Below are 27,393 nucleotides of genomic sequence, written 5' to 3'. Positions count from 1 at the left end.
TGCTGTGTTCGACCCTGGCGAGTCGCTGTTGAAATCTATCTGTCCGGGTTCTTCCCGACATTTTTTGTTCTTTGTTGCTTTCACACGTCTTTCGACTTTTCACATTTCTTTTTATTGATTCTCATTCTTGTTTTTTCTTTTCTTTTGTCGCTTTTACTCTTTATTCCTGTCTTTCTTTATCTATCTCTCAAAGGAGAAGTGAATTCTCACAGAAATTTTTCTGTAAGGCCCACTTGGCTGCTCCTGGATAGGTTTGAGGGTTGTGGGGTTGCAGCTGAAACCGGAATCCTATCCAGATTCCTCCTGATGACTCCATCTTTGCTCTTCGTTTATTGTGGTTCCTTCTGATGACTCAATCTTTGCTTGTGATTTATTGTGGTTCCTCCTGATGACTCCATCTTTACTCTTGGTTTATTGTGGTTCCTCCTGATGACTCTATCTTTGCTCTTGGTTTATTGTGGTTCCTCCTGATGACTCCATCTTTGCTCTTGGTTTATTGTGGTTCCTCCTGATGACTCAATCTTTGCTTGTGATTTATTGCGATTCCTGTTGATGACTCCATCTTTGCTCTTGGTTTATTGTGGTTCCTCCTGATGACTCTGTGGGGGAAAAATTTATATTAATGTATTTTAAATTGTAACAAATGGAGTTTCAGAAATGTAACTTTTATGCTGCAAATTGAATTGGCTGTCATTTCTGGCCAAAAGACTTTTGCCCTAAATGATAAGAAATGTGTTGTTCTGGAGCAGAGTGACCGAGCTGATAAATGAACCTTTGCTTAGAAAATGTACGAAGTGGCTTTTTGTCTAAAAGACACGTCTACAGTCTGGGTGAATATCCCCAAACCTCTCTCTCATGGAAGTATAAAATATTTTGAAAGGCACATTGTTGTCAGTACAAGCACCTGAGGAAGTATAGTTTCTCAGTGGCTCGTACTCCTTGGAACTGACCAAGTACCAAGTTAGAATAAAACTCTCTGATGTAATGTAGAAGTGAATTGAATCGGGTTGGTCTAACTGTTAACTAACGAAAGAATAAATGAAATAGAACCAAATAATATTGCAATAAAATGGGGATTCTTAAGTTCATTGTACAAGGGTGAGAAGTGTATGGTGGATAATTAGAAAATAAATTGTTTCACAAGGAAGGACTTGTGTGGACATCAGTTTTATCAGTGTCGATAGGGTTTTTGGAGGATATTACAATCAAATCGGACAAACGTTAAACTCTGTCTGAAGTCAAATAGGATTCCACAATCGGCCAGTTAGAATCCTTCAGGTGGACAACTATCACAACAAGGTGGGTTTAAAAAAATCCACATCAACTCCATCTTTGCTTGTGATTTATTGCGGTTCCTGTTGATGACTCAATCTTTGCTCTTGGTTTATTGTGGTTCCACCTGATGACTCCATCTTTGCTCTTGGGTTATTGTGGTTTCTCCTGATGACTCCATCTTTGCTCTTGGTTTATTGTGGTTCCTCCTGATGACTCCATCTTTGCTCTTGGTTTATTGCGGTTCTTCCTGATGACTCCATCTTTGCTCTTGGTTTATTGTGGTTCCTCCTGATGACTCCATCTTTGCTCTTGGTTTGTTGTGGTTCCTCCTGATGACTCCATCTTTGCTCTTGGTTTATTGTGGTTCCTCGTGATGACTCAATCTTTGCTTGTGATTTATTGCGGTTCCTGCTGATGACTCCATCTTTGCTCTTGGTTTATTGTGGTTCCTCGTGATGACTCAATCTTTGCTCTTGGTTTGTTGTGGTTCCTCCTGATGACTCCATCTTTGCTCTTGGTTTATTGTGGTTCCTCCTGATGACTCTATCTTTGCTCTTGGTTTATTGCAGTTCCTTCTGATGATTCAATCTTTGCTCTTTGTTTATTGTGGTTCCTCCTGATGACTCCATCTTTGCTCTTGGTTTGTTGCGGTTCCTCCTGATGACTCCATCTTTGCTCTTGGTTTGTTGCGGTTCCTCCTGATGACTCCATCTTTGCTCTTGGTTTTTTGTGGTTCCTTCTGATGACTCAATCTTTGCTTGTGATTTATTGTGTTTCCTACTGATGACTCCATCATTGCTCTTGGTTTATTGCGGTTCCTCCTGATGACTCCATCTTTGCTCTTGGTTTAATGCAGTTCCTTCTGATGATTCAATCTTTGCTCTTGGTTTATTGTGGTTCCTCCTGATGACTCCATCTTTGCTTGTGATTTATTGCGGTTCCTGCTGATGACTCCATCTTTGCTCTTGGTTTATTGTGGTTCCTCCTGATGACTCCATCTTTGCTCTTGGTTAATTGCAGTTCCTTCTGATGATTCAATCTTTGCTCTTGGTTTATTGTGGTTCCTCCTGATGACTCCATCTTTGCTCTTGGTTTATTGTGGTTCCTCCTGATGACTCCATCTTTGCTCTTGGTTTGTTGCAGTTCCTCCTGATGACTCCATCTTTGCTCTTGGTTTATTGTGGTTCCTTCTGATGACTCAATCTTTGCGTGTGGTTTATTGTGGTTCCAACTGATGACTCCATCTTTGCTCTTGGTTTATTGTGGTTCCTCCTGATGACTCCATCTTTGCTTTTGGTTTGTTGCGGTTCCTCCTGATGACTCCATCTTTGCTCTTGGTTTATTGTGGTTCCTTCTGATGACTCAATCTTTGCTTGTGGTTTATTGTGGTTCCAACTGATGACTCCATCTTTGCTCTTGGTTTATTGCGGTTCCTCCTGATGACTCCATCATTGCTCTTGGTTTATTGTGGTTCCTCATGATGACTATCTTTGCTCTTGGTTTATTGCGGTTCCTCCTGATTACTCCAATGCAGTATATGGTCTTCCGTTTGATTACGTTGAACAAAAATTTTAATTTTAGCAGACAAGTGATGTGCAAGTTTTAAAATAACTAAAGTACCTTTACTGCACACGTTTATCTTGCCAAGATTGTAGATAAAAACATATAATGGGGAGAAATCCTCCATTTATCCCCTGATCAAGTGAATTTCAAGAATGCTTCATCCAAATGGGTAAGTTTCACACAGCTCGTCTATGCACTTATTTCGTATTATTTAGGATTCTCTCCTGACATAGCCATGAAAAACGTCCATTTTAGTGTCTGTTGTATTTACTGCTCAGCCTGCACTTTTATATCCTGCCTTCTCAGGGGTGAAGTCACTTAGCTTATTATCAAACAGGTGAGCAGTGAATGAACCCTTATTAGCAAATCTGTTACACAATCTTGTGTGAATTTTAAATTGAGTATGATTCAAAAGGATTAGCAAGATGGCCTAAAGCAGTACTTCCCAAACTTTTTTTTTGTCCATGACTCAATTTGAAATCTCATTTGCCTCGAGACCCAAATGTTACCGGTACCTACAATAAAAATTGTCAGAGAAAACGCTTTGGACATAACCTCCCCTCAAAAACCGCGACTTTTAGGGCTTTTTTCAAGTTTGGATCATGACTATGGGTTTGGGATCCCCTTGCCTAGAGGTAAGCACATTCACCAGTAAGCTGTCCAGCCTGGGTTCGAATGTCAGGCCAGGTAAAAACTCTCATCTCAATGATTCACAGGCAAGGAGATTCATCAATGTGTGTGCCGTCCCTCAAATGGACACTAAACTAGTGTCCCATCTGCCAGCATTAGTTGATGGACGTTAAAGACCCCACAGTGCCCTTCATGAAAAGTTGTCGAGCTATCGCCGGCACCATGAACAAATTCCAAATTCCTGCCCTAACTACTGCTGGGAAGGCAATGACAAACCACCCAGTATAACCCTTGCTCAGGTAGCTGTTTCGGCAGCATGGGCATTCTGTAACAGAGTATGGTATATCAGATCAGACTATTCAAATTTGGTCTTGCTTCAATCACTGACTGAACCTCTGAAGCTGCAAAGCACTAAATACTGCAGTGACAGCAGAAATATGTTATTTAATTTATTTACCTGGCCATTGTTTAGTGGCCTCTGCCCATGTAGCCTATGATTATAAGCTGCCCCTGATACCCCACCCTCACCCCCTCCCTCTTTCCACCCCTAGTCCAACATGAAGGTTGCACAAATAGTTGGAGAGTAATAAACAATGATTTACTAAAACAAATCCAATTTGCCAATTTCTCCACTCTTTATCATTGCCTATGAGAGATAATTGAGGCCCCTCCCTCCACTATGCAGGCAGAGGCACCCCTATGCTCTATGATGATGGTGAGAGGAAATTACTTGGAGAAAGTGTTACCTGTTTTTTAAAGGTCTGGCCTTTTCCAACACAAGTGCACTGATCAATGATAATGATAATGGCTGGCAACTTGCAACTTGCCACAGATAATACACAACTTGCCTGAGAGTAAAAGGAATATAAATTTAACTACCATGCAACCACAATAAAGTAAATCATCATCTCAAACCAGGGAAATTCTTCACTACACATGTGGAATGGCTGTAGCTACTACACTGGAGTTGAGTCATAGAACTGACTTGCACATTGCAGCCATCAGCAAAGTCGAAAAAGAAACACTGATCTATCTCTTTTGTGAAACAACTGATATGGATTAGATGAGCATTGTATGTGGTCTTACTATAGTGCTGGGCCGATTAGAAAATTTGACTGTCACCGATTACCGATTTTAAAAAGACAAAAATCTTTAAAACAGACAAACAAAATGGCCGATACCGATATCAATGCCGATTATAAGGTGGGAAATAATGTTGTCCAAGTCGACTCACATCGTGCATTGTGTATACATGGAGTGGATACCTTGCCAGATCGGTGCCACGATTGACGTTATTGAATTGCTGTGAATCAATACATTTGAAATCCCTTCTCTAATCGATTAGTGCAGCGAACAGCACAGCGTCCTGTCATTTTTTTAACGAATGATGAGCAACCGTGTGCTCATTCGATGATCTATTGACGAATATAAAATTAAGTCGTGTGTTTCATACTTGTCTGGTCATGTGAAAAGCAAGTTTTATACAAGTTATAAAGTCCACAAAGCTCAGACTCGTTTTGATAAAGATGAGTTTTTCTGCCTTGTCAGATGAAAGAAAGTTTCTGTTGTTATCATGTGATGCCGGAAATGCAGGATGCACTTATAAAGTACTGATAAGTTAACATGTTATATAATGGGGCTGTTAAAGACTGCATGTGAAAGGTGCCGCTTTTGCTTGGGGGCTCAGAATACTGTCATGCCACCTTTGAAATGTGAAAAAAATATAACTGATGCTTTGATGCACTCGGGTACGGTCAGGAAGGAGGTACAGGAGGTTTTAACTTTTAACCTCAGCAGCGTATGACCGAGCGATCATATTTTCCTCTATCCTTGCGGCTGTTTCTAAAGCAATTGGTTATTTTATATGCATTGGGTGTGCTTTAGAAATGTCATGTTGTCTCTGTGAGTTTCAAAGCAAAATAAATTTGAGAGCACCCAATTTCTGAGCCGTATGCTGTATTAACCTGTTTTCTTAATTACCGAGTCAAATTTTTCTCTTCCTGTCACACGACCATTGGCAGCTGTTTGTAAAGAATAATGTTTATCCACATCACCTTGCAAAGTCGAAATCCAACGGTTTTTTTCGTTTGTTTGTTGAATTGCGCCCTGAACAAGGGTGAAAGCTACTTCTAGTTTTTGGGTTGTATATAGTACGGTAATCCGTCATTGGCACTCAAACTGATACTCCAATCGGCCAATGCCGATTAACAAAAAATTGCCGATATCGGCATATGCCGACGACCAAGATCAATATCAGCCCTGCACGAAGTCATACATTTTGTATAAGGAAATTAAAAAAGCCAACTGCCACTTTGATCATGAAGGTTTTCAATGAATGGGAAATTAGTTATTAGCCCCTGTTTGACTGAGTCCGAAACGGGGGCTTATGGATTTGGTCTAGATTTTCTTGTCTGTGCGTGCGTCCATGTGTCCGTGCATCTGTAACCATATCTCTAACATGTATGAACCAATTTTATTCGTATTTGACAAAAATAAAAAAAAAACATAATGGCATACATATGCACATCACCCCCATTCTACTTTCTCACCAATCCTCTGGAAGAAGTCCTTTCATTCAAGTTTCTGGGTCTCACTATCTGCCATGATCTTTCCTGGGAATGCCACATTTCAATCCTGGCCTCCAAAGCCAGTCGCCGACTGGGAATCCTCCATCGTGCAAAGTCCTTCCTCGCCCCCCCCCCCTGAGCTTCTGACCACATAGAAAAGCTTTCGTCCGCAGCCTGATGGAGTACTGCTCTCCCCTCTGGGCTGGTACTCTGCCTCTCACCTTTCTCGGCTTCGTGCTGTGGAAACAAAGGCATTTAGGACCATTGGTATCTCCCGTGGTGAGGCTGTGTCTTTGTGCTTCTCACTCTCACCACAGGCAGGTTGGTGGTATTTCTGTCTTCTATCATCTCCTCTCCGGTATTTCCCCCCCTCCCCCCGCTCTGTCTGCTTTATGTCCACACCCTCATATTTCCACAGGGCACTCAAGATCCGCAAGCAACCCCCTTCTGATAAAACTACCAAAATAACGAATCACTGCTCACCTTCACTCTTTCATTCCTCTTTTTTTTCCCGCTTTTGGAATAAACTCCCACACTCTATTCAATCCTATTCTTCCCTCCAGGTCTTCAAAACAGCTGTTCACCACCACTTCTTATCTTCCCCTATCCAAAACCTCAATCTTTTCTACCCCTGCTAATCCACCTCAAACCCACCTCCTTCAAATTCCCTGCTTTCCTTCCCGAAAGTCTTTGTGGTGTCCATCTTGTATACCCCATGTTCCCCGCCCCATCCCTCTCCCTTCCACAGATCTCCTAATGTCTCTGCTCCCCACTGTTTTGTCCTTTCCTCTCCCGCCCCTTGTCTCATGCCTCTCTTGCTTTGCGTTTTGTGTTAGCTCTCTTACGAGCCTCGACAATGTATACAAAAAAAAACTTTTTTTTGACATCAGATCCAAGATGGCCGACTAGCAGACATTTTACTTGTAAAAAAAACCCAATGTTGAACACATCCTCAACCATATCTCGGACATGCATTCACTGATGCTATTTAAACTTGGTACACATCATGAATGATGGCTTACAAATGCACGTCAATGTTTTTTTTAATTCAGATCCAAGATGGCCAACTGGTGGCCATTTTAGTTATTAAAAAAACCTAATGTTGAACACGGCCTCAACCATTTCTCGGACATGCATTCACCGATTATGTTCAAACTTGGCACAGGCACAGTACATCATGGCATACACGTGCATCTCACTTTATTTTGTGATCTGATTAAAGATGGCCGACTGGTAGACTGGCGGCCATTTTAGTTGTACATAAATATGGGCGAGCCCTTTAACTCTGTACTGGAAAATAACAAAAACAACGGGGGCGATGATATTTTATGTCTGTTAAATGTTTCATTTATTTTCCTATATCATCTGACTCAAAGATAAATAACTCGTCCATCTGAATTTTAAATATAGTGCCAATGTATTTCTGTATACCAGAAATTCAGACCACACCGAAAGTTCCTGCAATTCACAAAACATTCCATGGAGGATGGAATACATAATAAAAACCACGGTCTTTGAGAAATATTGGCATCACTTGTGAGGCGGCTGAGGAATGAGTATTGTATTGCACCTCATATGGTTTACAGGTAGTTAATATCCAGCAAGATGAGGGTCATATTTTCATATAGAAGACAAGAGTGTCACAGATTTTATTTTTTTTCAAGTTGCCCCAAGATTCAAGGCCACAAATTTTAACTGAATACCAAGGTGTGATAAAAATTATAATCAATAAATCACATTGCATTTATATTAAATGTGTTAGTACACATATATCTTCCAATGAATATTAAATATACTACACACACACACACACACACACACACACACACACACACACACACACACACACACACACACACACACACACACACACACACACACACACACACACACGCACTACAATTTCATAGTAACTATAAGGGGTGCCCGGCAAAAAATTTATTTTCACCCTTTAAAAATTGTGCGAATAAATTATTGAAATATCAGCTGCAGTTTTTTCGTATCCTTTTCACACCTGTGTTGTGAGTAGAGCGAAAGGCGGTGTGTAATCAGACATACTGTTTGGGGTGATATTTTACTGTCATATGAATAAAATGGAAATGTTGAAAAAAACAACGTATTGAATATAGCAAGCGTTTTCTGAATCTAATCGATATGAGAAACAGGATGGAGTGAAACTCATCATTATGATAAGTGAAGAAGAAGATGAAGGAGGAAAGAGTTCTTGTTTTAATGTAAATTGAAACCGGCCCATCCATACTCACCTTACTCAACTTTACCATACTGTTTGTGGCCTTGCTCAACTGTGTCATACATTCACACTATTTGAAGATTCGGCTTGATTAGTGGTATCTCCTGTGGGGCGATTGTTGCCGGACAGACGCATGCAGGTAGAGACAGACGGATGCAGGCATGCAGAGACTGAGCTCCTTTACTATTATAAATGCCAATCGACGAGATGAAGTTACTCATGGAATTAAAAATACAATGTGTTCCTTAAATTGGTACCCATTTTGAAGCGATGAAGCTACTTCACTATTTGGCTATGTCCTTCCTTCCATCCATTCATCCGTTAAAAATGAAGAAAAATAACCTTTCCGTCCCACTTTTTTAATTCTAAAGGGTAATTCTCAAATGTAATTCTAGAGGATTCGAAAGTGCAATTACTTTTATTTTTATTTTTGTATACACTGTCGAGGCTCGTATGAGAACTAACACACAGAACGTACAACAAGGGGAGCAGGAGACGAGGGGGGTGGAAGAGGGAAGGACAAAACAGTGGGGAACAGAGGCATGAGGAGATTTGTGGAAGGGAGAGGAATGGGGCGGAGTACACAGGGGAAACAAGATGGACACTCTAGGGACTTTCAGGAAGGAAAGCAGGGCATTTGAAGGAGGTGGGGTTGGTGTGGATGAACGGGGGTATAAAAGATCGAGGATTTGGATGGGGGAGGATAAGAGATGGTGGTGAACATCTGTTTGGAAAACCTGGAGGGGAGAGTGGGAGTGTGTTCCAAAGGCGGGGAAAAAAGAGGAATAAAAGAGTGAAGGTGAGCAGGGATTCTTGATGTTGGTAGTTTTACCAGAAGGGGGTTGCTGGCAGACCTTGAGTGCTCTGCAGAAGTATGTGGGGAGGGGGACATATCTCAGACAGAGCAGGGGGGGGGGAGGCGAGGCTGGAGAGGAGACTGTAGAATACAGAAAGACCACCGACCTGCCTGCAATAAGAGAGTGAGAGACCCAAAGACTCTGCCTCATCACTGGAGATAACAATGATCCTAAATGCCTTGGTTTCCAGAGAGTGAAGCTGAGAAATTCTAAAGGGTAATTCTAAAGGGTGATTCTAAAGGGTGATTCTAAACGGTAATTCTAAACGGTAATTCTAAACGGTAATTCTAAACGGTAATTCTAAACGGTAATTCTAAACGGTAATTCTAAACGGTAATTCTAAACGGTAATTCTAAACGGTAATTCTAAACGGTAATTCTAAAGAGCAATTCTAAAGGTTAATTCTAATGGGTTCTAACGCAAAATCTAAAGGGTTTTAAGGGTAATTCTAAAGGGTAATTCTAAAGGGTAATTCTAAACGGTAATTCTAAACGGTAATTCTAAAGGTTAATTCTAAACGGTAATTCTAAAGGGTTCTAATGCAAAATCTAAAGGGTTTTAAGGGTTATTCTTGAGGGTGATTCTGAAGGGTAATTCTAAACGGCAATTCTAAAGGGTAATTCTAAAGGGTAATTCTAAAGGGTAATTCTAGACGGTAATTTTAAAGGGTAATACTAAAGGGCGATTCTAAAGGTTAATTCTAATGGGTTCTAACGCAAAATCTAAAGGGTTTTAAGGGTTATTCTTGAGGGTGATTCTAAAGGGTAATTCTAAAGGGTAATTCTAAAGGGTAATTCTAAACAGTAATTCTAAACAGTAATTCTAAACATTAATTCTAAACAGTAATTCTAAACTGTAATTCTAAACAGTAATTCTAAACAGTAATTCTAAATGGTAATTCTAAAGGGTAATTCTAAAGGGTAATTCTAGACGGTAATTTTAAAGGGTAATTCTAAACGGTAATTCTAAAGGGTAATACTAAAGGGCAATTCTAAAGGTTAATTCTAATGGGTTCTAACGCAAAATCTAAAGGGTTTTAAGGGTTATTCTTGAGGGTGATTCTAAAGGGTAATACTAAAGGGTAATACTAAAGGGTAATACTAAAGGGTAATACTAAAGGGTAATTCTAAAGGGTAATTCTAAACAGTAATTCTAAACGGTAATTCTAAAGGGTAATTCTAAAGGGTAATTCTAAACGGTAATTGTAAACGGTAATTCTGAAGGGTGATTCTAAAGGGTAATACTAAAGGGTAATTCTAAATGGCAATTTTAAAGGGTAATTCTAAATGGTGATTCTAAACGGTAATTCTAAACGGTAATTCTAAACGGTAATTCTAAAGGGTTCTAATGCAAAATCTAATGGGTTATAGAGGGCAATTCTAAAAGGTAATTCGAAAGGGTGATTCGCAAGGGTAATTCTAAAGGGTAATTCTGAAAGGTAATGCTAAAGGGTAATTCTAAAGGGTAATACTAAAGGCTAATTCTCAAGGGTAATTCTAAACGGTAATTCGAAAGGGTAATTCTTAAGTGTAATTCTAAAGGGTAATTCGAAACGGTAATTCTAAAAGGTTCTAATGCAAAATCTAAAGGGTTTTAAGGGTTATTCTTGAGGGTTATTCTTGAGGGTGATTCGAAAGGGTAATTCGAAAGGGTGATTCTAAACGGTAATTCTAAAGGGTTCTAATGCAAAATCTAATGGGTTATATAGGGCAATTCTAAAGGGTAATTTGAAAGGGTAATACTAAAGGGTAATACTGAAGGGTTCTAATGCAAAATCTAATGGGTTATATAGGGCAATTCTGAAGGGTAATTCTAAACAGTAATTCTAAAGGTAATACTCAAAGATAATTCTAAACGGTAATTCTAAAGGGTAATTCGAAGGCGTAATACTAAAGGGTAATTCTAAAGGGTAATTCTAAACGGTAATTCTAAAGGGTAATTTGAAATGGTATTTTGAAAGGGTAATTCTAAAGGGTAATTCTAAATGGTAATTCTAAAGGGTTCTAATGCAAAATCTAATGGGTTATATAGGGCAATTCTAAAGGGTAATTCTAAACGGTAATACTAAAGGGTAATTCTAAAGGGTAATCCTAAAGGGTAATTCGAAAGGCTAATTCTTAAGGGCAATTCTAAGCGGTAATTCTCTAGGGTTCTAATGCAAAATCTAATGAGTACTGAAGGGTAATTCTAAAGGGTAATTCTAAATGGTAATTCTAAACGGTAATTCAAAACGGTAATTCTAAAGGGTTCTAATGCAAAATCTAATGGGTTATATAGGGCAATTCTAAAAGGTAATTCGAAAGGGTGATTCTAAAGGGTGATTCGAAAAGTTAATTCTAAAGGGTGATTCAAAAGAGTTTTCAAGGGTGATTCTAAAGGTTTCTGAAGGGCAATGTTATAGGGTGATTCTAGAGGGTTCTCAAGGGTGATTCTATTGGGTGATTCTAAGGGGTTCAAAAGGGTGATTCTAAAGGGTAATAATTCAAGGAGGTATGTCAGTAGTAGATAGTTGGGTATAAAACTAAATAAATAATTCAAAGTTGTCTGCTGAGGGTGTACATTGTAGTGTGGATCTATATCATATAGCAGGCATGCCCATCAGTCCCTAAACTACTCCCTCAGTTTTGGAGCTAGCCCCGTCAAACCAGTGCAATGTTTTGGGGTTCCAGCCGGTGTCTTAAGGTGGGTGGGGGTTTCATAAATACTTCAATACAATGGTGATTTAGACTTTCGATCCAAACGAAACTGCTCCTGATCCGGAAGTAAACACAATCATGGGTTCTAAAGGGTTCTTTAGTATACCAGGGCATTACCAGGGTGATAAAATGCACTCAAAGAGCAATATTTTCTTTTTAACCACCATGTTCTATGTAAAATAGGGTGGGAGAATTAAAAAATTTAAAACCCATGCAATCTACCTGGCAAAGGCCTGCCTGCATACATGCCTCCACCCGCATACGCCTTCCTCCATCTTCCTCACATGCAGACACACATGCACACACCACACGGAGAATCATTTGTACCACCTCCAGATGCGCTGTTTTCGTACCTCTTCGTTTTCAGCAACTGTCGACTATTAATATACTGCAGCAACTATGAGTATATTTATATTAATATTTTGTCATGAACACAGATCACACAAAAAGGTAAAAAGAAAACTGCGGACGTAATTGCCGAACAAAAGGACCCCTGTTGACTGTTTCGTCATAGATTACAATAGCAGGTTATGAAGCATGGCGTTGTACTCGATGAAGTTCCACTTTCTGCACACTCCACGTCTGTACAGTCGATAAAATAGCTTAATGCTTTGCGATAATAAATACACTTCGTCATAAAAATCGGTACTTTGTTAAAATTTTCCGATTCACTCCAGCTTTCGAAACTTATTTAGTCCACGAGATGTGATTCCCAAATCCGATATAATAATCCGATTATAACCAATTCCCAAATCCGATATAATATTTCGATTATGTACGTTAATTCGTCTGTAGCCTGGAGTTGGCTTAGCCATTAGGGTGGTGGCTTGGGATTCTAGAGTCCTGAGTTTAAGCCCCTTTGGCCGCTGAATTAACACGAGGGTGTTGTCTTAGCCTGCCATCTCTGAGGTTGGTGAAATGAGTACCAGTGTATTGGTAATGGGGCACTGCATCAGCAGCATAGCCATGCCCCTAACCAGTGATTCAACCAGCAGCCAAAAAGGCAGCAAATTTAGGGATGAGTCTGTGTGAGTAGATCGTGTTTCCAAGGCAAGGCATGTTTGAATAGGCTGAATTAAGACCCCTGCGAGGCAAATTGGGGTTGACCAAGGATAAGCCTTTCATGGAGGTAAGCTGTTAATTATCTTCAAAAAGGGGTCTTTAAATTTACCCAAACACCCCAATTTTCATTCTTGCACTTCCTTGGAATTCCCTTTGTATGCATGCAAAGTTTGGGGCCCCCTAAGTGTCAGGGTTTTGGAGTTATGGAGGAGACACACTGACTGACACACATTTATTGGTACCGCTATAGATAGAAATATGTGGGTTTTTTGGTTTGCCTTAAACCCTTGTAGTTCTATGCTGTCTTCAAACACACTCCTTCAAAATAGTGCTATCATGCAAAATAGACCATCATTAAACATGTTGACCGAACAACTTGTCATAAAAAGAACAAGTGATAACGATGAAGAGTATGTTTGAAAGAGAAGAGTTGTTACTAGAATCAACTTTCCCATTTTGCCAGGAGTGTCCTGTCATTGTGTGCAGCATAACCCCATTCCTCCACCTATGAGGCTAACCTCAACCTCCTGTTATTCAGGATCACTAGTGTAGGTTTGTCTGTATTCAATGTACATTACAAGATAATCTTGATTTTGAAACTATTTTGAATCGATACAGCATCTTTGCAAGGTTTTGGGGGACAATAGACCCCTTAATTGCAGAGAATGGATGGGCTTTGAGGAACACACAATTGCCTCTAAGCTGTGTAGCCTGGGTTTGAATCCCGACCCAGCTATATGCTGTCATATTGGTGTTTCACAGGCAAGATGATTCATCAATGTGTGTGCCATGTCTCGGATGGACATTAAACTTGGCATCCCGTCTGCTAGCATTTTTTGGTGGACGTGACAGATCCCACGTTGTCATTTGCAAAGAGTAGGTGAGCAATCACCAGCACTATGAACAAATTCTAAATTCCTGACTTAACCTAAAGAGGGCACTACATCAGCAGCACAGTCGTGCCTTCAGCCAATGATGCCATACACCCCAGCCTTGTGCTGCATACGAAAGATGAAGAAGAGAGTGGATCAGATTACTCATGACATTTACCGACACCCGAATTCCAGTGAGGGTTGATTGCCAAATTTTAAGTTCGCCGGGATCAAGTGGGAGTCCATTCAAAATGACTCAAAAAGGGGTGATTAGGACATAATGGCATGTTGTAACTCGCCATGAGTGATTCAATTCACATCTCCAGTATTTCAATTCCAAACGTTGGCATCTCTTCAACTCTGTCAAACTTCTGAGCGATGTTTAACGTGACAACACTTCACTCATGTCTGGCCAAGTTCTAACACTTCTTTGCTCAGTAAAGAACAATTTGGCCAGAGTTGAGATACAACCAGAGAGTTGGTGTCAAAGCCACCCAATGATCACCTGTTTATACATTTATCGTTTTTAAAAGATTTGTCTAATAATATTTTTTTATAAAGCATTGCAGTGAAGTCTGATCCAAATAATTTTAAAACAATATATGTATTTGTATATTGTAATCAGTAAAAAATAGTGTGGTCGATAAAAACATTAGAATGGAAAAAATCTTAAACGTTGATGTGCTACAAAAAAGTTAAGTTCAAAACAGGTCAAAAATTTGAAATTATTTTTTAATTTCAACTTTACTACATCAATAATATACCCCAAAGGAACCTCCATGCCATATATCAGCATCCTAGTACAGATATTAAATGAATGGCAAGCTTCTAAATAACTTGCACCAAAAACTTTAACATTTTCACGCTCACACTGACGCTCACTCCAGGGGTATCACTATAGCTCTCTGTTCTTCGAATAGGCGAGCTAATGAATGAAATCAAAATTGATAGGAACAGAAATAAGTGCATTTTGTCAAGAGATCAGATCTAATGCCCAGTGTAATGAAGAGCCCTTTGTCACCTAATTTATACCTCATTGATCAATCTTTCTCAGTTCCACTACCTCTCATGCTGGGCTATTTGTAGTTGGAGAATATTGCCTTGTTTCTGCTATTAACCCAATTATGAGACAAGTAGTGGTAGGGGGAAGGCAATGAAGAAATAAAATTAAATCGCAAACTGACAATGGATGAAACATGAGGTCAACACCGGAGCGTCTCAGTTTTTTCTCTCCTGCATCTCCTCCGGTCGAGCTATCTCTGCTCTCTTGCCAGCTCTTCCAGGAGACACACATTCTTCCCGTAACCTCGTACTGGTTAAACTCTCAAAATTCAGGCTTACCACAAACCTCCCACTCCTTTCTTCTTCTTTTCTCCCATTTGTGGAACTGCACTCTTTACTGCATGCTTTCATGCATGTGGTACACCGCAATCTCATGTCATCTCCCGTTCATATCCGTGATCTTTTCTACCACCGTTAACTCCACTTCTCAACCCTCTTAGTTGCAGGTTACTGTGTTTCCACCCCTCCTCTTTTCCTGTTATTTTATCCCCTTGCCTATTTAGTCCATGTGTGGCCCCACTGTCACGGCATTGCCGTTTAGCCTCTGTCGCCTTGCTCTTCCTTGGGCCTCCGAGCTCGGATATAAAAACACGATAAAGTATATCGAGAAAATGTTTTGTGTGTTCCACAGGCAGGAAACAAGTTTAAATTAGAAAATAATATCATGGTCATTGGATATGGAGCAGTCTCCTGATCCCAATCCTGACAATCCAATGTAATGTTGGACTGCAGGGTGCACTCGTGGTCAAATCTGCCACCCGCTCAATCACATATTTAGTCCCAAGAGACCGTACGTCGTCCACCGGGAAAGCCAAACAGATCTTTACCTCGGTTTCCAATGTGCAGAAGCTCTAACGAGATCTCTTTCTGCAGTCTGTTCGTCTATCTGATAGGAGGAATCAGATGTTCGTCTATCTGAGATGAGTCAACGTTTGCATCCATCCTGTGCGTGTACGATTATCTCCCATTACGAGCCTTGTGTTGTTTCTCGTGCACCGCTTTTAATGGCGTGCCCAATTGTAAAGTGATGGACAAAGTTACCAAAAGACGGAGAAAGGTTATGATGTTGGGCGAAATGATCGAGTTGTTCGATCAGTTGGCTTGAGGTGAAAGTGCGGCATCTGTGGGCAGCCATAATGGGGTCTATAATTGAACGTAGAACCTTCCCCCATTGCTCTGTTCCTCATTCCCAAACCTTCATTTTCCTTCAAACCTCATCCCTAAACCTTTACTTTCCAACTCTGTATTTGAACCATATTCCAAAACCCTTATTTTCCGAAACCCATACTCAAATCCCCATTCTCAAACCCTTATTTTCCAACACCCCAACTCGAACCCCCGTTCTCATGCTTCATTCTCAAACACACATTCTCAACTGCAGCTCATTAAACTAATCGAGGCAAAGGGATTTATGCTAGAGCAGGTTTTTAACATCGACGAGACGGGATTATCCTGGAAGAGGATGCTATCTCGTACCTTCCTCTCCAAGCAGGGAAGATCTGCTCTGGGTCCAGGTAATGCGGTGAAGGATCATCTTTCCTTTGTAGAAAAGCTGCAGGTGACGTTGTTGTAAAACTAATTTGGCTCTTCCGATCGCTGAATCCCACTCCCTGTCCTCCCCCCCTCCCCTCCATGCTTCCCCCCTCACAATTCCCCTGCTCACCCACTCACCCTTTCCCGCTCATCCTTCCCCCAGTCAACCATTTCCCCGTTCATCCTTCCCCACTAACCCACTCACTCTTCCCCTGCTCAACCCTTCCCCGCTCACTCTTCCCCACTAACCCGCTTACTCTTGCCCTGCTCAACCCTTCTCTGGCTCACCATTTTCACACTCGCCCTCCCCCCTCTAACAACATCATCCCGAGCTAAGTCTTGTGTTTTCTAATTACGGCAGAAAACAGTGTGAGTACATAATGTTTTTACCCTCACCCATTTGGACTCTGAGCAGGGATCCGAGTGAGAGAGAGAGAGATAGAGAGAGAGAGAGAGAGAGAGAGAAAGAGAGAGAGAGAGAGAGAGAGAGAGAGAGAGAGAGAGAGAGAGAGAGAGAGAGAGAGAGAGAGAGAGAGAGAGAGAGAGAGAGAGAGAGAGAGAGAGAGAGAGAGAGAGAGAGAGAGAGAGAGAGAGAGAGAGAGAGAGAGAGAGAGAGAGAGAGAGAGAGAGAGAGAGAGAGAGAGAGAGAGAGAGAGAGAGAGAGAGAGAGAGAGAGAGAGAGAGAGAGAGAGAGAGAGAGAGAGAGAGAGAGAGAGAGAGAGAGAGAGAGAGAGAGAGAGAGAGAGAGAGAGAGAGAGAGAGAGAGAGAGAGAGAGAGAGAGAGAGAGAGAGAGAGAGAGAGAGAGAGAGAGAGAGAGAGAGAGAGAGAGAGAGAGAGAGAGAGAGAGAGAGAGAGAGAGAGAGAGAGAGAGAGAGAGAGAGAGAGAGAGAGAGAGATAGAGATAGATATTCTGCTCAATGCACCCACATCGGGCTCCTTCAGGGAGCTTATGCGACCCATTTTCCAAGGCTCTGTTAAGATCTCCACTCCTTGACGTGCTTCACAACCAATTCTCCTGTGCAATCGACTCCCAACCGACTCCGAAGTTCAACTCTTCTCAACTGTCATTTTCGCCTTGCCCCTCCGTTCATATTCACCCCACGACCACACACTCATTGGTCCTCCCCACAGAGCACTTGTGCCCTGACATGCACATCGCTTCCGGCAGTCTGTGGCGGTTCTTACCCCAGTGAATGGTTGTGAGGTGCGTCATAATCATCTTCGGAGGAGATCCACTCTGTGTTCGGAGCGGGCTGGTAAACAGTGCCTTTGTAATGAAAACACTCAGACAGATCACAGAGGAATGATGTAGGTTTTTAAGAGGGAGTTAAGGAGGGTGGGTGAGATAGCAGGGGTGAGACATATTTGGGGGATGGGGGGATTTTTCAGGAAGGAAATTCATCTCCGAATACAAACTTCTACATGTGACCCATCATTTTCACACAGATACTATAAACTTGTGCCAAACATGTAGTCATGGGCTATATGGCACCCGTTACCTCCTATTAACCTTCCCGCAACAATAGTTTTGACTCAGGATACTGACCTGAAAATCCATCAGAGGAAGCGTAGCCACGTTTGAGTTGTCTCATTTTGATTTGATAACTGGCTGACTGTCGCACTCAGAATGTTGCATCTATGAGTATGCTGTCCATTGGAGGTGACTTTAAGCCAGCATCATGCAAAAAATAAACAAATATAGCTATGTACCTCAAATAAATTCTAAATCTGTATCCTAATCTATAGGATTGGGTGAGCTGGGAGAGGGGGCGAGGCGTTTTTGGAAAACTGCATTATACGAGTAGAAACCAAAAATTATATAAACCAGCAGCCAGGTTATGCACACACCTAAATGAATGACGGACAATGATGAATATTGTCAATGCCACGTTGAACTTAGAAGATCTCATGAGGAACATATGAGTAATGACAACAGCTGATGCAATTTGCAATAAAAGATATGGAAGAAAATGACTGGCTGCCAACCTTTGTATAAGTAAGTAACAAGTTTGTGACTCTGCATCATGGGAAGTGATGTTTATGGTGCTTGAGTTCTCAATTTGGTGGTGTGAAGAAACAAGTGTCATGCGTGGCTCAGAATAGTGAGACAGGAGTACCTCGTCAAACTGGAAGTGTGTGTTGTCCAGTGAATGTGATATAATCGTTTGTGTATTCAGGGAACAGGATTTAATTGATGACAAAGCATTGCTGTTTGTGCAAGTACATGATCAAGGACAATATACCCACTTCAGAGTGCATATTAATTCATCCAGCCAATAAGCCAGGTGTTGCTTTAATGGTTAAGGTGGCTCGGAACAGCCTCACCTCGGAAATGGACAATGAAACAGCTCCTTACAAAAACACAAATTATCATATATCACCAATGTTTTCTCATTTCTGAGTCAGGTGTAGTCATCCATCATTGCAGTCAGCACTTTGGACACAACAGCAGCACAATACAATGTGCAATGGACAGGTATGGTCACCCGATCTCAAGAGCTCATTGTCACCGGGTTCCACAGTTGTCAGACTTGAATCAAGCAGCTCTGACTCGAATGTTTCGAAACACCACTCGAACATAGCTCTCTCAAGTCAAAAAAAGTTTTTATACATTTTAATGGCAGTTCGCCGGAATAAGACAAAGAGCACTACCACTGCAGGTCACACTGTGACACATCCAATAACAAGAGCTAGAACTGCTTTGCAATACATGTCGCCGACCAGTGATATTTTAAATAATCCGATGCACCTATTGTTCTTCTCCTCTTCCCTTTATAAGGGGTGAAGTCCAGTGGCACCAAGCTTCTTCACTGCCTCGGCCACGATACTCCTCCACTTACCTCTGTCCTCTGTCCTCGGCCAACTCTCTCCACTCTCCAACCACACCCACCGCACTGATATCCATCCTCACACAATCCTCCCAATCTCAATCGTGGTCGACCTCTTTTCCTCCTACCTTGCTCCCTCAGCCTATCCACTCTCTTTTCCATTCTCTCTTCCCTCATCCGCACCAAGTGTCCAGCCCACCTCAGCTGGCATTTCACCAATCTCCCAGTCAAGCTCATCTGCACACCAATCTTCTCCTTCAGTTCATACATTCTCCTTACAGTATATCCACCCTCTTCACTCCTGCAATCCTCCTAACCCAGTAGTTGTTAGAAACGTGCAGCTTATGTTGTCTCTCTGTCAGTGGCACCATTTCCAGACCATAAAGGTTGGCTGGTGTGACACGACATCAGAACCTTCCCTTTCAATTCACTTAATGTCCCTCTGTCTGCCATTACTCCCTCCACTCTCCTCCATCCATGTGTACCCACCTGTATCATCCTCCGCACATCTGCCTCTGACTTACCATCCTCCATCACTGTTCCTCCCATATACGCAAACCAATTTCCTTGTCTGATCTCCTTTCCCTCTAACCTGATATTCATTTATTTTCTCTGCTGCCCATCCCACATCACCTCAGTCCTCTCCATACTCATCTTCAGCCCATGTTTCTCAAATGCCTCCTTTTACTACCCCAGTATTTCCAGCATCTCCCACTTACTCTCCACCACAACCGCCAGATTGTCTGCATACAACATCCTCCCCAGAATATCCCACACGTTTTCATTTTTATTTTTTTAAAAACAATGTCGAGCCTTGGATGAGAGCTAACACACAGAATGTACAACAAGGGGAAAAAAAACAATGGGGAACAAAGACATGAGGAGACCTGTGGAAGGGAGAGGGATGAGGCAGGGTATACAAGATGGACACTCCAGGGACTTTCAGGTCTTTACACGACAGGGACACGACAGGGACTTACAGGAAGGAAAGCAGGGAATTTGAAGGAGGTGGGTTTGGGGTGGGGGGTAGAAAAGATCATGGTTTTGGATGGGGGAAGATAAGAGATGGTAGTGAACAGTTGTTTTGAATACCTGGAGGGAAGAGTAGGATTGAAGAGAGTGTGTAAGTTTATTCCAAAGGCAGGAAAAAAGAGGAATGAAAGAGTGAAGGTGAGCAGTGATTCTTGATTTTGGTAGTTTTACCAGAATGGGATTGCTCGCGGACCTTGGGCGCCCTGCGGAAATATTGGGGGGGGGGGACATATCGCAGACAGAGCAAAGGGGGGAGGGGGGTTGAGACAATAGAGGAGACTGTAGAAGACAGAAAGACTGACAACCTGCCTGCGGTGAGAGAATGAGAGACCCAAAGACTCAGCCTCATCATGGGAGATGCCAATGATCCTAAATGCCTTGGTTTCCACAGCGTGAAGCCGAAAAATGTGAGGTGGGAGCCCCAGCCAAGAGGGGAGAGCAGTACTCCATGAGGCTGTGCACTAAAGCTTTTTATTTGGTCAGGAGCTAAGGTACGCCAAGGAAGGACTTTGCACAATGGATGATGCCGAGATGGCGACTGGCTCTTGTTACAGAATCAGAGTCGAGGGTTCCCAGAAACCTCTCCACCTTTTTAGGTACAAAAGACACAGAGTCCAGGAACATTTGGTTGTGACTGGGTGGGGTCGGTACAAAGAGCAAGGGGTTTGGAACACAAGATTTGGAAGCAACCACAGAATTGAGACATTCAGCCTTCTCACAAGTGGAGTCAGCAGTGGTGCCATTTGAATAGAGGGGAAGGGATGGAGGGGGAGCATACACCAGAGACAGACTAAACAAGGCACCACCAGGTTTTAGCAGAGGGAGATAAGTTTGAAAGTTCAATCAAAAAGTGTTCTGGCTCTCCTGAGAGTGGACACGTGGTTGTTGCGGGTTTTGTGGAAAGATTTGAAATTGCCTTCCATTTGGGTTTGCTTTCCAGGAAGAGAAGGCAAGTTATTTCACAGGAACTGCCTCACCACAGGTTTCAGTGTGACATGAGCAGGAAGAAGAGTAGCATAACTGAAGATGAGATGTGATTGATCAGTGCATAATGGAGAGCAGGTTTCTGTGGGAGAATTCCGAGGCTGAATTAATATCAGAGGCGGTACATTTTGGAGAACAGTCCTGAACTGAGATGGCTGCTTGCAGTCCAATCTTTGATTCAATCTGTGAACTTTTCGACCTGGATTTCTCCCTTCCCGTTTTCCCTCCTCTTCTCAGCTTATGGTGAAACTTCTAAAATCCAGGCTCGCTGCACACCTCTACTGATTTGTCTGTCCCTTTTCCCACCTGTGTAATCAACTGCCTCAATCTCATTCGTCCCTCCAGGGTTTCAATTCAGCTGTTCACCACCATCTCAGGTCATCCCCCATGCACAACCATTATATTTTCTACACCTGTTAACCCTCCTCTGGCCCACCTTTTTCTGTGTTTCCAGTTTTGCATTCCACTTGCATTTGCGGCAGTATTGGGAGTTTGAGAGTTCCACTGTGATTGAGAGTTTGCAGCTCTGTCCATCTTGTTTACCCTGTGTCCTCCCATTTCTCTCATTATTTACCACCTCCATTATTTTTTCCAAGTCTTGTTCTACTTTGTCCTGCCACTCTGCTGTTATTGTGTCCCACTCTCCCATTCTTTTCATTCTGTTACAGTGCATCCTGATCTGTGTTCACACTCATCCACGAGCCTCAACACAACATACAAAAAAGTCTAAAAATGCCCTATAGGCATAACTTTTTTTTTTGGACCGAGCAGCCCTCCGCAGATCACAGACTCCATTAACAACTCCAGTCGAGTACATCCACTACCGGTCTAGCGTTTTAGAACACCCCCATTTTTCCAGTTTTTACTGCAATTTAAGCAGTTTAATGTTTCAATGTACTATGAAATTAAAGTATACAACAAACAAACAATTGCAGATAAAAAAGAAATCATGGAATCGTTTTGTTGAACAAAATTTAATCTAAATTTTTGACTCAACAAAGTAGGCACCTTTTGCAGATATAACAGCCCAACAAACTCGTGGCATTCTTTATACAATGGAAATCAAATATTGTTCGGAAAGTTCTTCCCAACACTGTTGCAGAAGTTCCCAGAAATGTGTTGCACTTGTAGGTTGCTTTGCTTTCACCCTTCTGTCCAGTTCATCCCAAACCGGCTCGATGGGGTTTAAGTCTGGAGACTGTGCTGGCCATTCCATGAGTTGAGGCCTACTGTCTTGTTCTTTTCTTCGAAGGTAATTCTGACATAGTCTGGAGGTATGTTTTGGGTCGTTATCTTGCTGTAGGATGAACCCCTGACCAACTAGGCGTAATCCAGAGGGTATTGCATGGTGCTGCAAAATGCTGTGGTCGCCCTTTTGGTTCAGGGTGCCAGTCACTCTGTGCAAGTCGCTGACTCCAGATCCAGCAAAAGAGCCCTAGATCATAACGCTTCCTCCTCCATGTTTGACAGTTGGTGTCACGCACTGAGGAACCATCCTTTCTCATACTCGACAGCAGACAAAAACCCTGCGTGATGAACCGAAGATTTCAAATTTTGATTCATTGGTCCATAAGACCTTCCAGTTTTCAGTAGTCCACTGGTGGTGCTTCATGGCCCAGGCAAGCCTCTTTTTCTTATTTTGCCATCTCAGCAATGGCTTTCTTCCTGCCACTCGACCTGTCAAACCTGCAGCTCGAAGTCTTCTCTTCACAGTTGAAACTGAGACTTCCTTACTTCGACCAGTGTTAAGCTGTGCTTTAAGCTGCTGTCATGTGAGCCGCCTATCACACAAGCTGTTGACTCTCAGAAACTTGTCTTCTGATTGTGTTGTGGCTTTGCGTCTGCTGGACGTCTTCCTGTCAGAGTTTCCTCCAGTTTCCAACTGCCTTTTGATGGTGTAGGAAACTGTACTCACTGACATCTTGGCTCACTTTGCAATTTCTCCAAAGGAAAGACCTACACTTTTAAGGGTTTTAATGGTCTGTCTGTCTTCCTTTGTTAATTGTCTTTTTCTCATCATTATGATAGCAATATACTACTTCCTGCAGTGCAATATTGTCCAAATAATGCTTCAGAGGGTGTAGCAACATAGTCTGTTCCAACATTGCTTTTATCCAGACATAGGGTTTGTAACTAATCAACAAAAGTTGAGACACCTGTAGGAATTGTTTGCACCAAAGCTTAATCAATTCCATTTCTGCAGAACAACTGCAGAAATTACTTGTTCCCTGAAAAGGGCCTTTTTATACAACTCCCGCAATGAAGCTGAGTCTTTGAGCCTCTCACTCAATCACCGCAGGTTGGTCGGTGGTCTTTCTGTCTTCTACCGACTCCTCTCCAGCCTTGCCCCCCCTGCTCTCTCTGCGATTTGTCCCCACCTCATTTCCACAGGGTGCTCAAGGTCCGCCAACAACCCCCTTCTGGTAAAACTACCAAAATCACGAATCACTGCTCATCTTCACTCTTTCATTCCTCTTTTTTCCCACCTTTGGAATAAACTTCCTCACTCTATTCTTTCCCATTCTTCCCTCCAGGCTTTCAAAACAGCTGTTCACCACCACCTCTTATCTTCCCCCATCCAAATCCTCGATCTTTTCTACCCCCGATAATCCACCCAAGCCCACTTCCTTCAATTCTCCTGCTTTCCTTCCTGAAAGTCCCTGTAATGTCCATCTTCTCTTCGTCATGTTCCCCGTCCCATCCCCAACCCTCTCCCTTCCACAGTTCACCTAATGTGTTTGTTCCCTACTGTTTTGTCCCTTCCACTCCCGCCCCTCTTGTCTCATGCCTCCTTGCTGTGAGTTGTGTGTTAGCTCTCATACGAGCCTCGACCAAGGTATACAAATAAAAAAAAAACTCCGAAATTTACATTATTTTTCAGTTTTGGTAACCTAAACCTTTTTTTCTTTTTTCTTTTTAACCTTTGGCAGTTTACCGCTTAGCTTTGTACCATTTCAGGTTATTCACTGGACTTGAACTACTAAAATTTCAGTAAAAACTGAAAGATGGGGGTGTTCTGAAACTTTTGACTGGTAGTGTATATCCCTCAAGGCTTTCTCAGAATGAAGCACCCACATCCATCTGACTGAATAGATACACGAGTATTTTACTCAGCTCAGTTAGACGATCTTATGTGGGCTGTGGGAGAACCTTATTCAGGGCAGCACGCGTTTTGACTCGCTTTGACTGGTGCATGGAAGCAAAGTAATACAGAACAAGTAAGTCAATTGATTGAAGTGAACGCACAACCACATGAACTATCTTGCAATATAAGAGGAGCATTCAAAAGCTACTGTGAATGAAATAAACATTACAAGTACTCCATTATTTTTTAATTAAAAAAAAAATAATAAATATATATATATATATATATATATATATATATATATATATATATATATATATATATATATATATATATATATATATATATATCTTCCATATTTGATTCGTGAAAATGTATGTAAATGTATTTTTATGCAAATATATGCCGTTGTTCTTTTTATTGCGTGTCTTGGATTATGTATTGAGTTTCGCGTTGTTCGTCAAACCTTTTTTAATGAATAAAAACTATTTATTACATGAACACCACAGTCGACCTTTGCTAAAATGAAAAACAATCCATATATAACGACATAAAACAGCTATTTACTACATATTTTAAAAAATGTGACATTCATGGAGTTTCATATAATTTGTTCATCTTTACTTTTCATTTGTTTATATAACTGCAGTCACCATAGCATTTCTTGTCAAAATGTTGACCAAATTTTCTTGAACAAACCTCGTAAAATAAAATAAAAATTAAAAAAAGAAGAGAAAAGTTAACGATGGAGGAAGAGTACTTTTCAGTTTTGTTTTTCACGAGTGACTGAGTTGCATTTGTTTGAATACGCCAAAGCGATGGGTTGTTTGCTGTTGGAGGAAAAGCTCGAAAAAAAAACATATACGAGGTGTTGCTTTGTTAAAGTCAAAAATATTTTTTGCTATAAAGATACAACTTCGAACATCAAAGCAGCATGAAAGTGGTGACAAACAACACGATTTTATTTTGAGGGGAAACTGTTCGCATCTACGAGTATAGTTTGTCAATCAAAGTGTATTTTGTGTTCACGAGATAAAAATCAAGGATACACAGAAGTGTCACTAAAATTGCAACTGTTGTTACATCAAAAATTTAATCATTTTCTGCTTTCAAGCTTGTATTTCGGTCAAGCATGTGATTCCATCATATCATATATACATGATTAATCTGTTAATAAAGCCCAAAAAAATTTCAAAGCACATTTTGAGAATTTTACAGAATATATGTCACAACTTTCCTCTACACATCAAGCATGCAGCTTTAAAGACTTTCGGGCCATTCCTCGTTTTTAACCGACTTGATCACGTCACAAAGTTCTGTGATTGGTGAACGTCCTAAAGCAAATCAGATCAGAAATTTTGAGATGAATTAAATAAACGGTCCTTATCATAACTGAGATTAAACTCACCTCTGGTTAGTTCCTTGCCAAACACAGTGGTGTGTCCCTTGGTGGAACAATTCCATCTCTCGTTCCGGAATTGATCCTGGCATTCCCGGATTGCTGTGCGAGATCCGCGACTAATGCTGCCGAGGAGTTCTGGTCTGCGCTTGCAGATCTCGAGCTGCCTGGCTGGAATTACCGAAATATTTGCGCAGCTCATTTTTCCGACCAGATTATCTGGGGCCACACCGAACCATCTGAGCAGAAAATAAGACAGACCATTATTGCAGTTTAAAGAGCCACATATTAAAGCAAAAAGCTAAAAAGTACTCCAAGATATATGGAGGCCACTTACAGCCAACTGCTTGTGGTGTTTCCTGGAAAGCACAACATGAGCCACAAGAGGAGGATATGATGCTTGTACTTCATGGAAGACATTCTTCCTCAGCCATTTAAAATAACTATGTGCACATTCAAGGCACGACCGGACTGCAACACAGAGTTTTGAGAGTTGTCTCCACTTTGGGTCGAGGGATTTAAAGCAGGGCTTATAAATACTTCTTTAACAAACACACTTGAACAATAGCCAAAGGGACACCATTTACAGATTCAAGTATGTGAGGATAAAAGGGATGGGCAGAAGATTAATGTGAGTAAATAAGAGGTCAAGAGTTGGGCTTTTTTCTTCTTCTAAGTGTCAGCTGCAAAGTTTTAAACGTGCTTGATGTAGTTTGAAAGCATTTCATATTATTATATAATGAAGCAGCTCACTCAATTGTGATACAAAGAAGCATTTCACTCATTCAATCTTCTAAATGGACATCTTTAATAAATTGATATCCATTCGTTCAATATTCAAACGACTTGCAAATCTTTCAATAAAATATCGGTTTTTTTTAGCTGCTATTTTACTCGTATTACATGAGGCTGTTAAAGTCCCTTTTAAAAAACTTTTTTTGAGTTCAAACTGCTTTATTATTCTGAGAGACAAAATTAAATACAAGGGCTCTGATTTCTTTCACGTAGAAGTCATAATGTGAAAGATCTGAGGAATTCCAGTCTGTGTGTGAAAATGGTAGAGCAGAGTTGGCGAAATGGTGCTTTCATGGCCGTACATCACCTTTTTCAGTGGAATGTCTGAGCAACATGACGCTCTGACTCCATATCCCACAGGGACTCGCCATGTCTCGCGGCAAATTGACACGGGCGCTGGGAACAAGTCTCCGCTTGTTTTGGGGCAACCTTGATGGTGTGGGCGTTGTCTTGCAATGTGGAGGCAAATCCTGCCTAATCCTGTGATGTACAAGTTGGGAACAAACTGACCAATTGAGGGTAACCAAAGAAGTATTCCGATACTCCTATATACTGTAGATGGAGAATAACAAGGCCATAAATATGAGAAGCTGTGTACCTTTACTAGCTCGAGAGTACCTTTGTGTAAGTACTGTATAAAATAATTATTGTTATGGAGTTGGGGGTAAGGGATGGGGTGAGATTATATTTGAGTGATTTGATATATTTATTTTGGATGTCATAAATATAGACTCACAGATTTTACTTTATCGAATTTTCACCACGTGAGCATGCTGCATAACATTACAGCATACTCTGTCTTCTCCATAGTACCTTTTTGTCGAATCTTGGAAAAAATAAAATAAAACATAAGTAAATGTAAACCTTTGGGAAATGTCATTGTTGTGGTAATAGGTTTGAC

General features: G+C 41.3%; 1 protein-coding gene across 1 annotated transcript in view; it reads right to left on the bottom strand.

The window, feature by feature from the left end:
- The window catches only part of WNT16 (Wnt family member 16), a 40,205-nt gene extending 14,015 nt beyond the window's left edge, over positions 1-26,190 (bottom strand). The window contains exons 1-2 of the mRNA XM_085879900.1: positions 26,035-26,190; positions 25,707-25,936 (exon numbers count right to left, since the gene is read on the bottom strand). Of these exons, the coding sequence (XP_085736026.1) occupies positions 25,707-25,936; positions 26,035-26,117 (313 nt within the window). The 5' untranslated portion in view covers positions 26,118-26,190. The remainder of the gene's footprint in view (positions 1-25,706; positions 25,937-26,034) is intronic.
- Between the last annotated feature and the right edge of the window lie 1,203 nt (positions 26,191-27,393).

This window comes from Eptatretus burgeri, chromosome 4, assembly GCF_056783735.1.
Source record: "Eptatretus burgeri isolate ZD-2024b chromosome 4, Ebu_testis_v1, whole genome shotgun sequence".
Classification (NCBI taxonomy): domain Eukaryota; kingdom Metazoa; phylum Chordata; class Myxini; order Myxiniformes; family Myxinidae; genus Eptatretus; species Eptatretus burgeri.
This window is presented reverse-complemented; position numbering and strand designations above follow the sequence as displayed.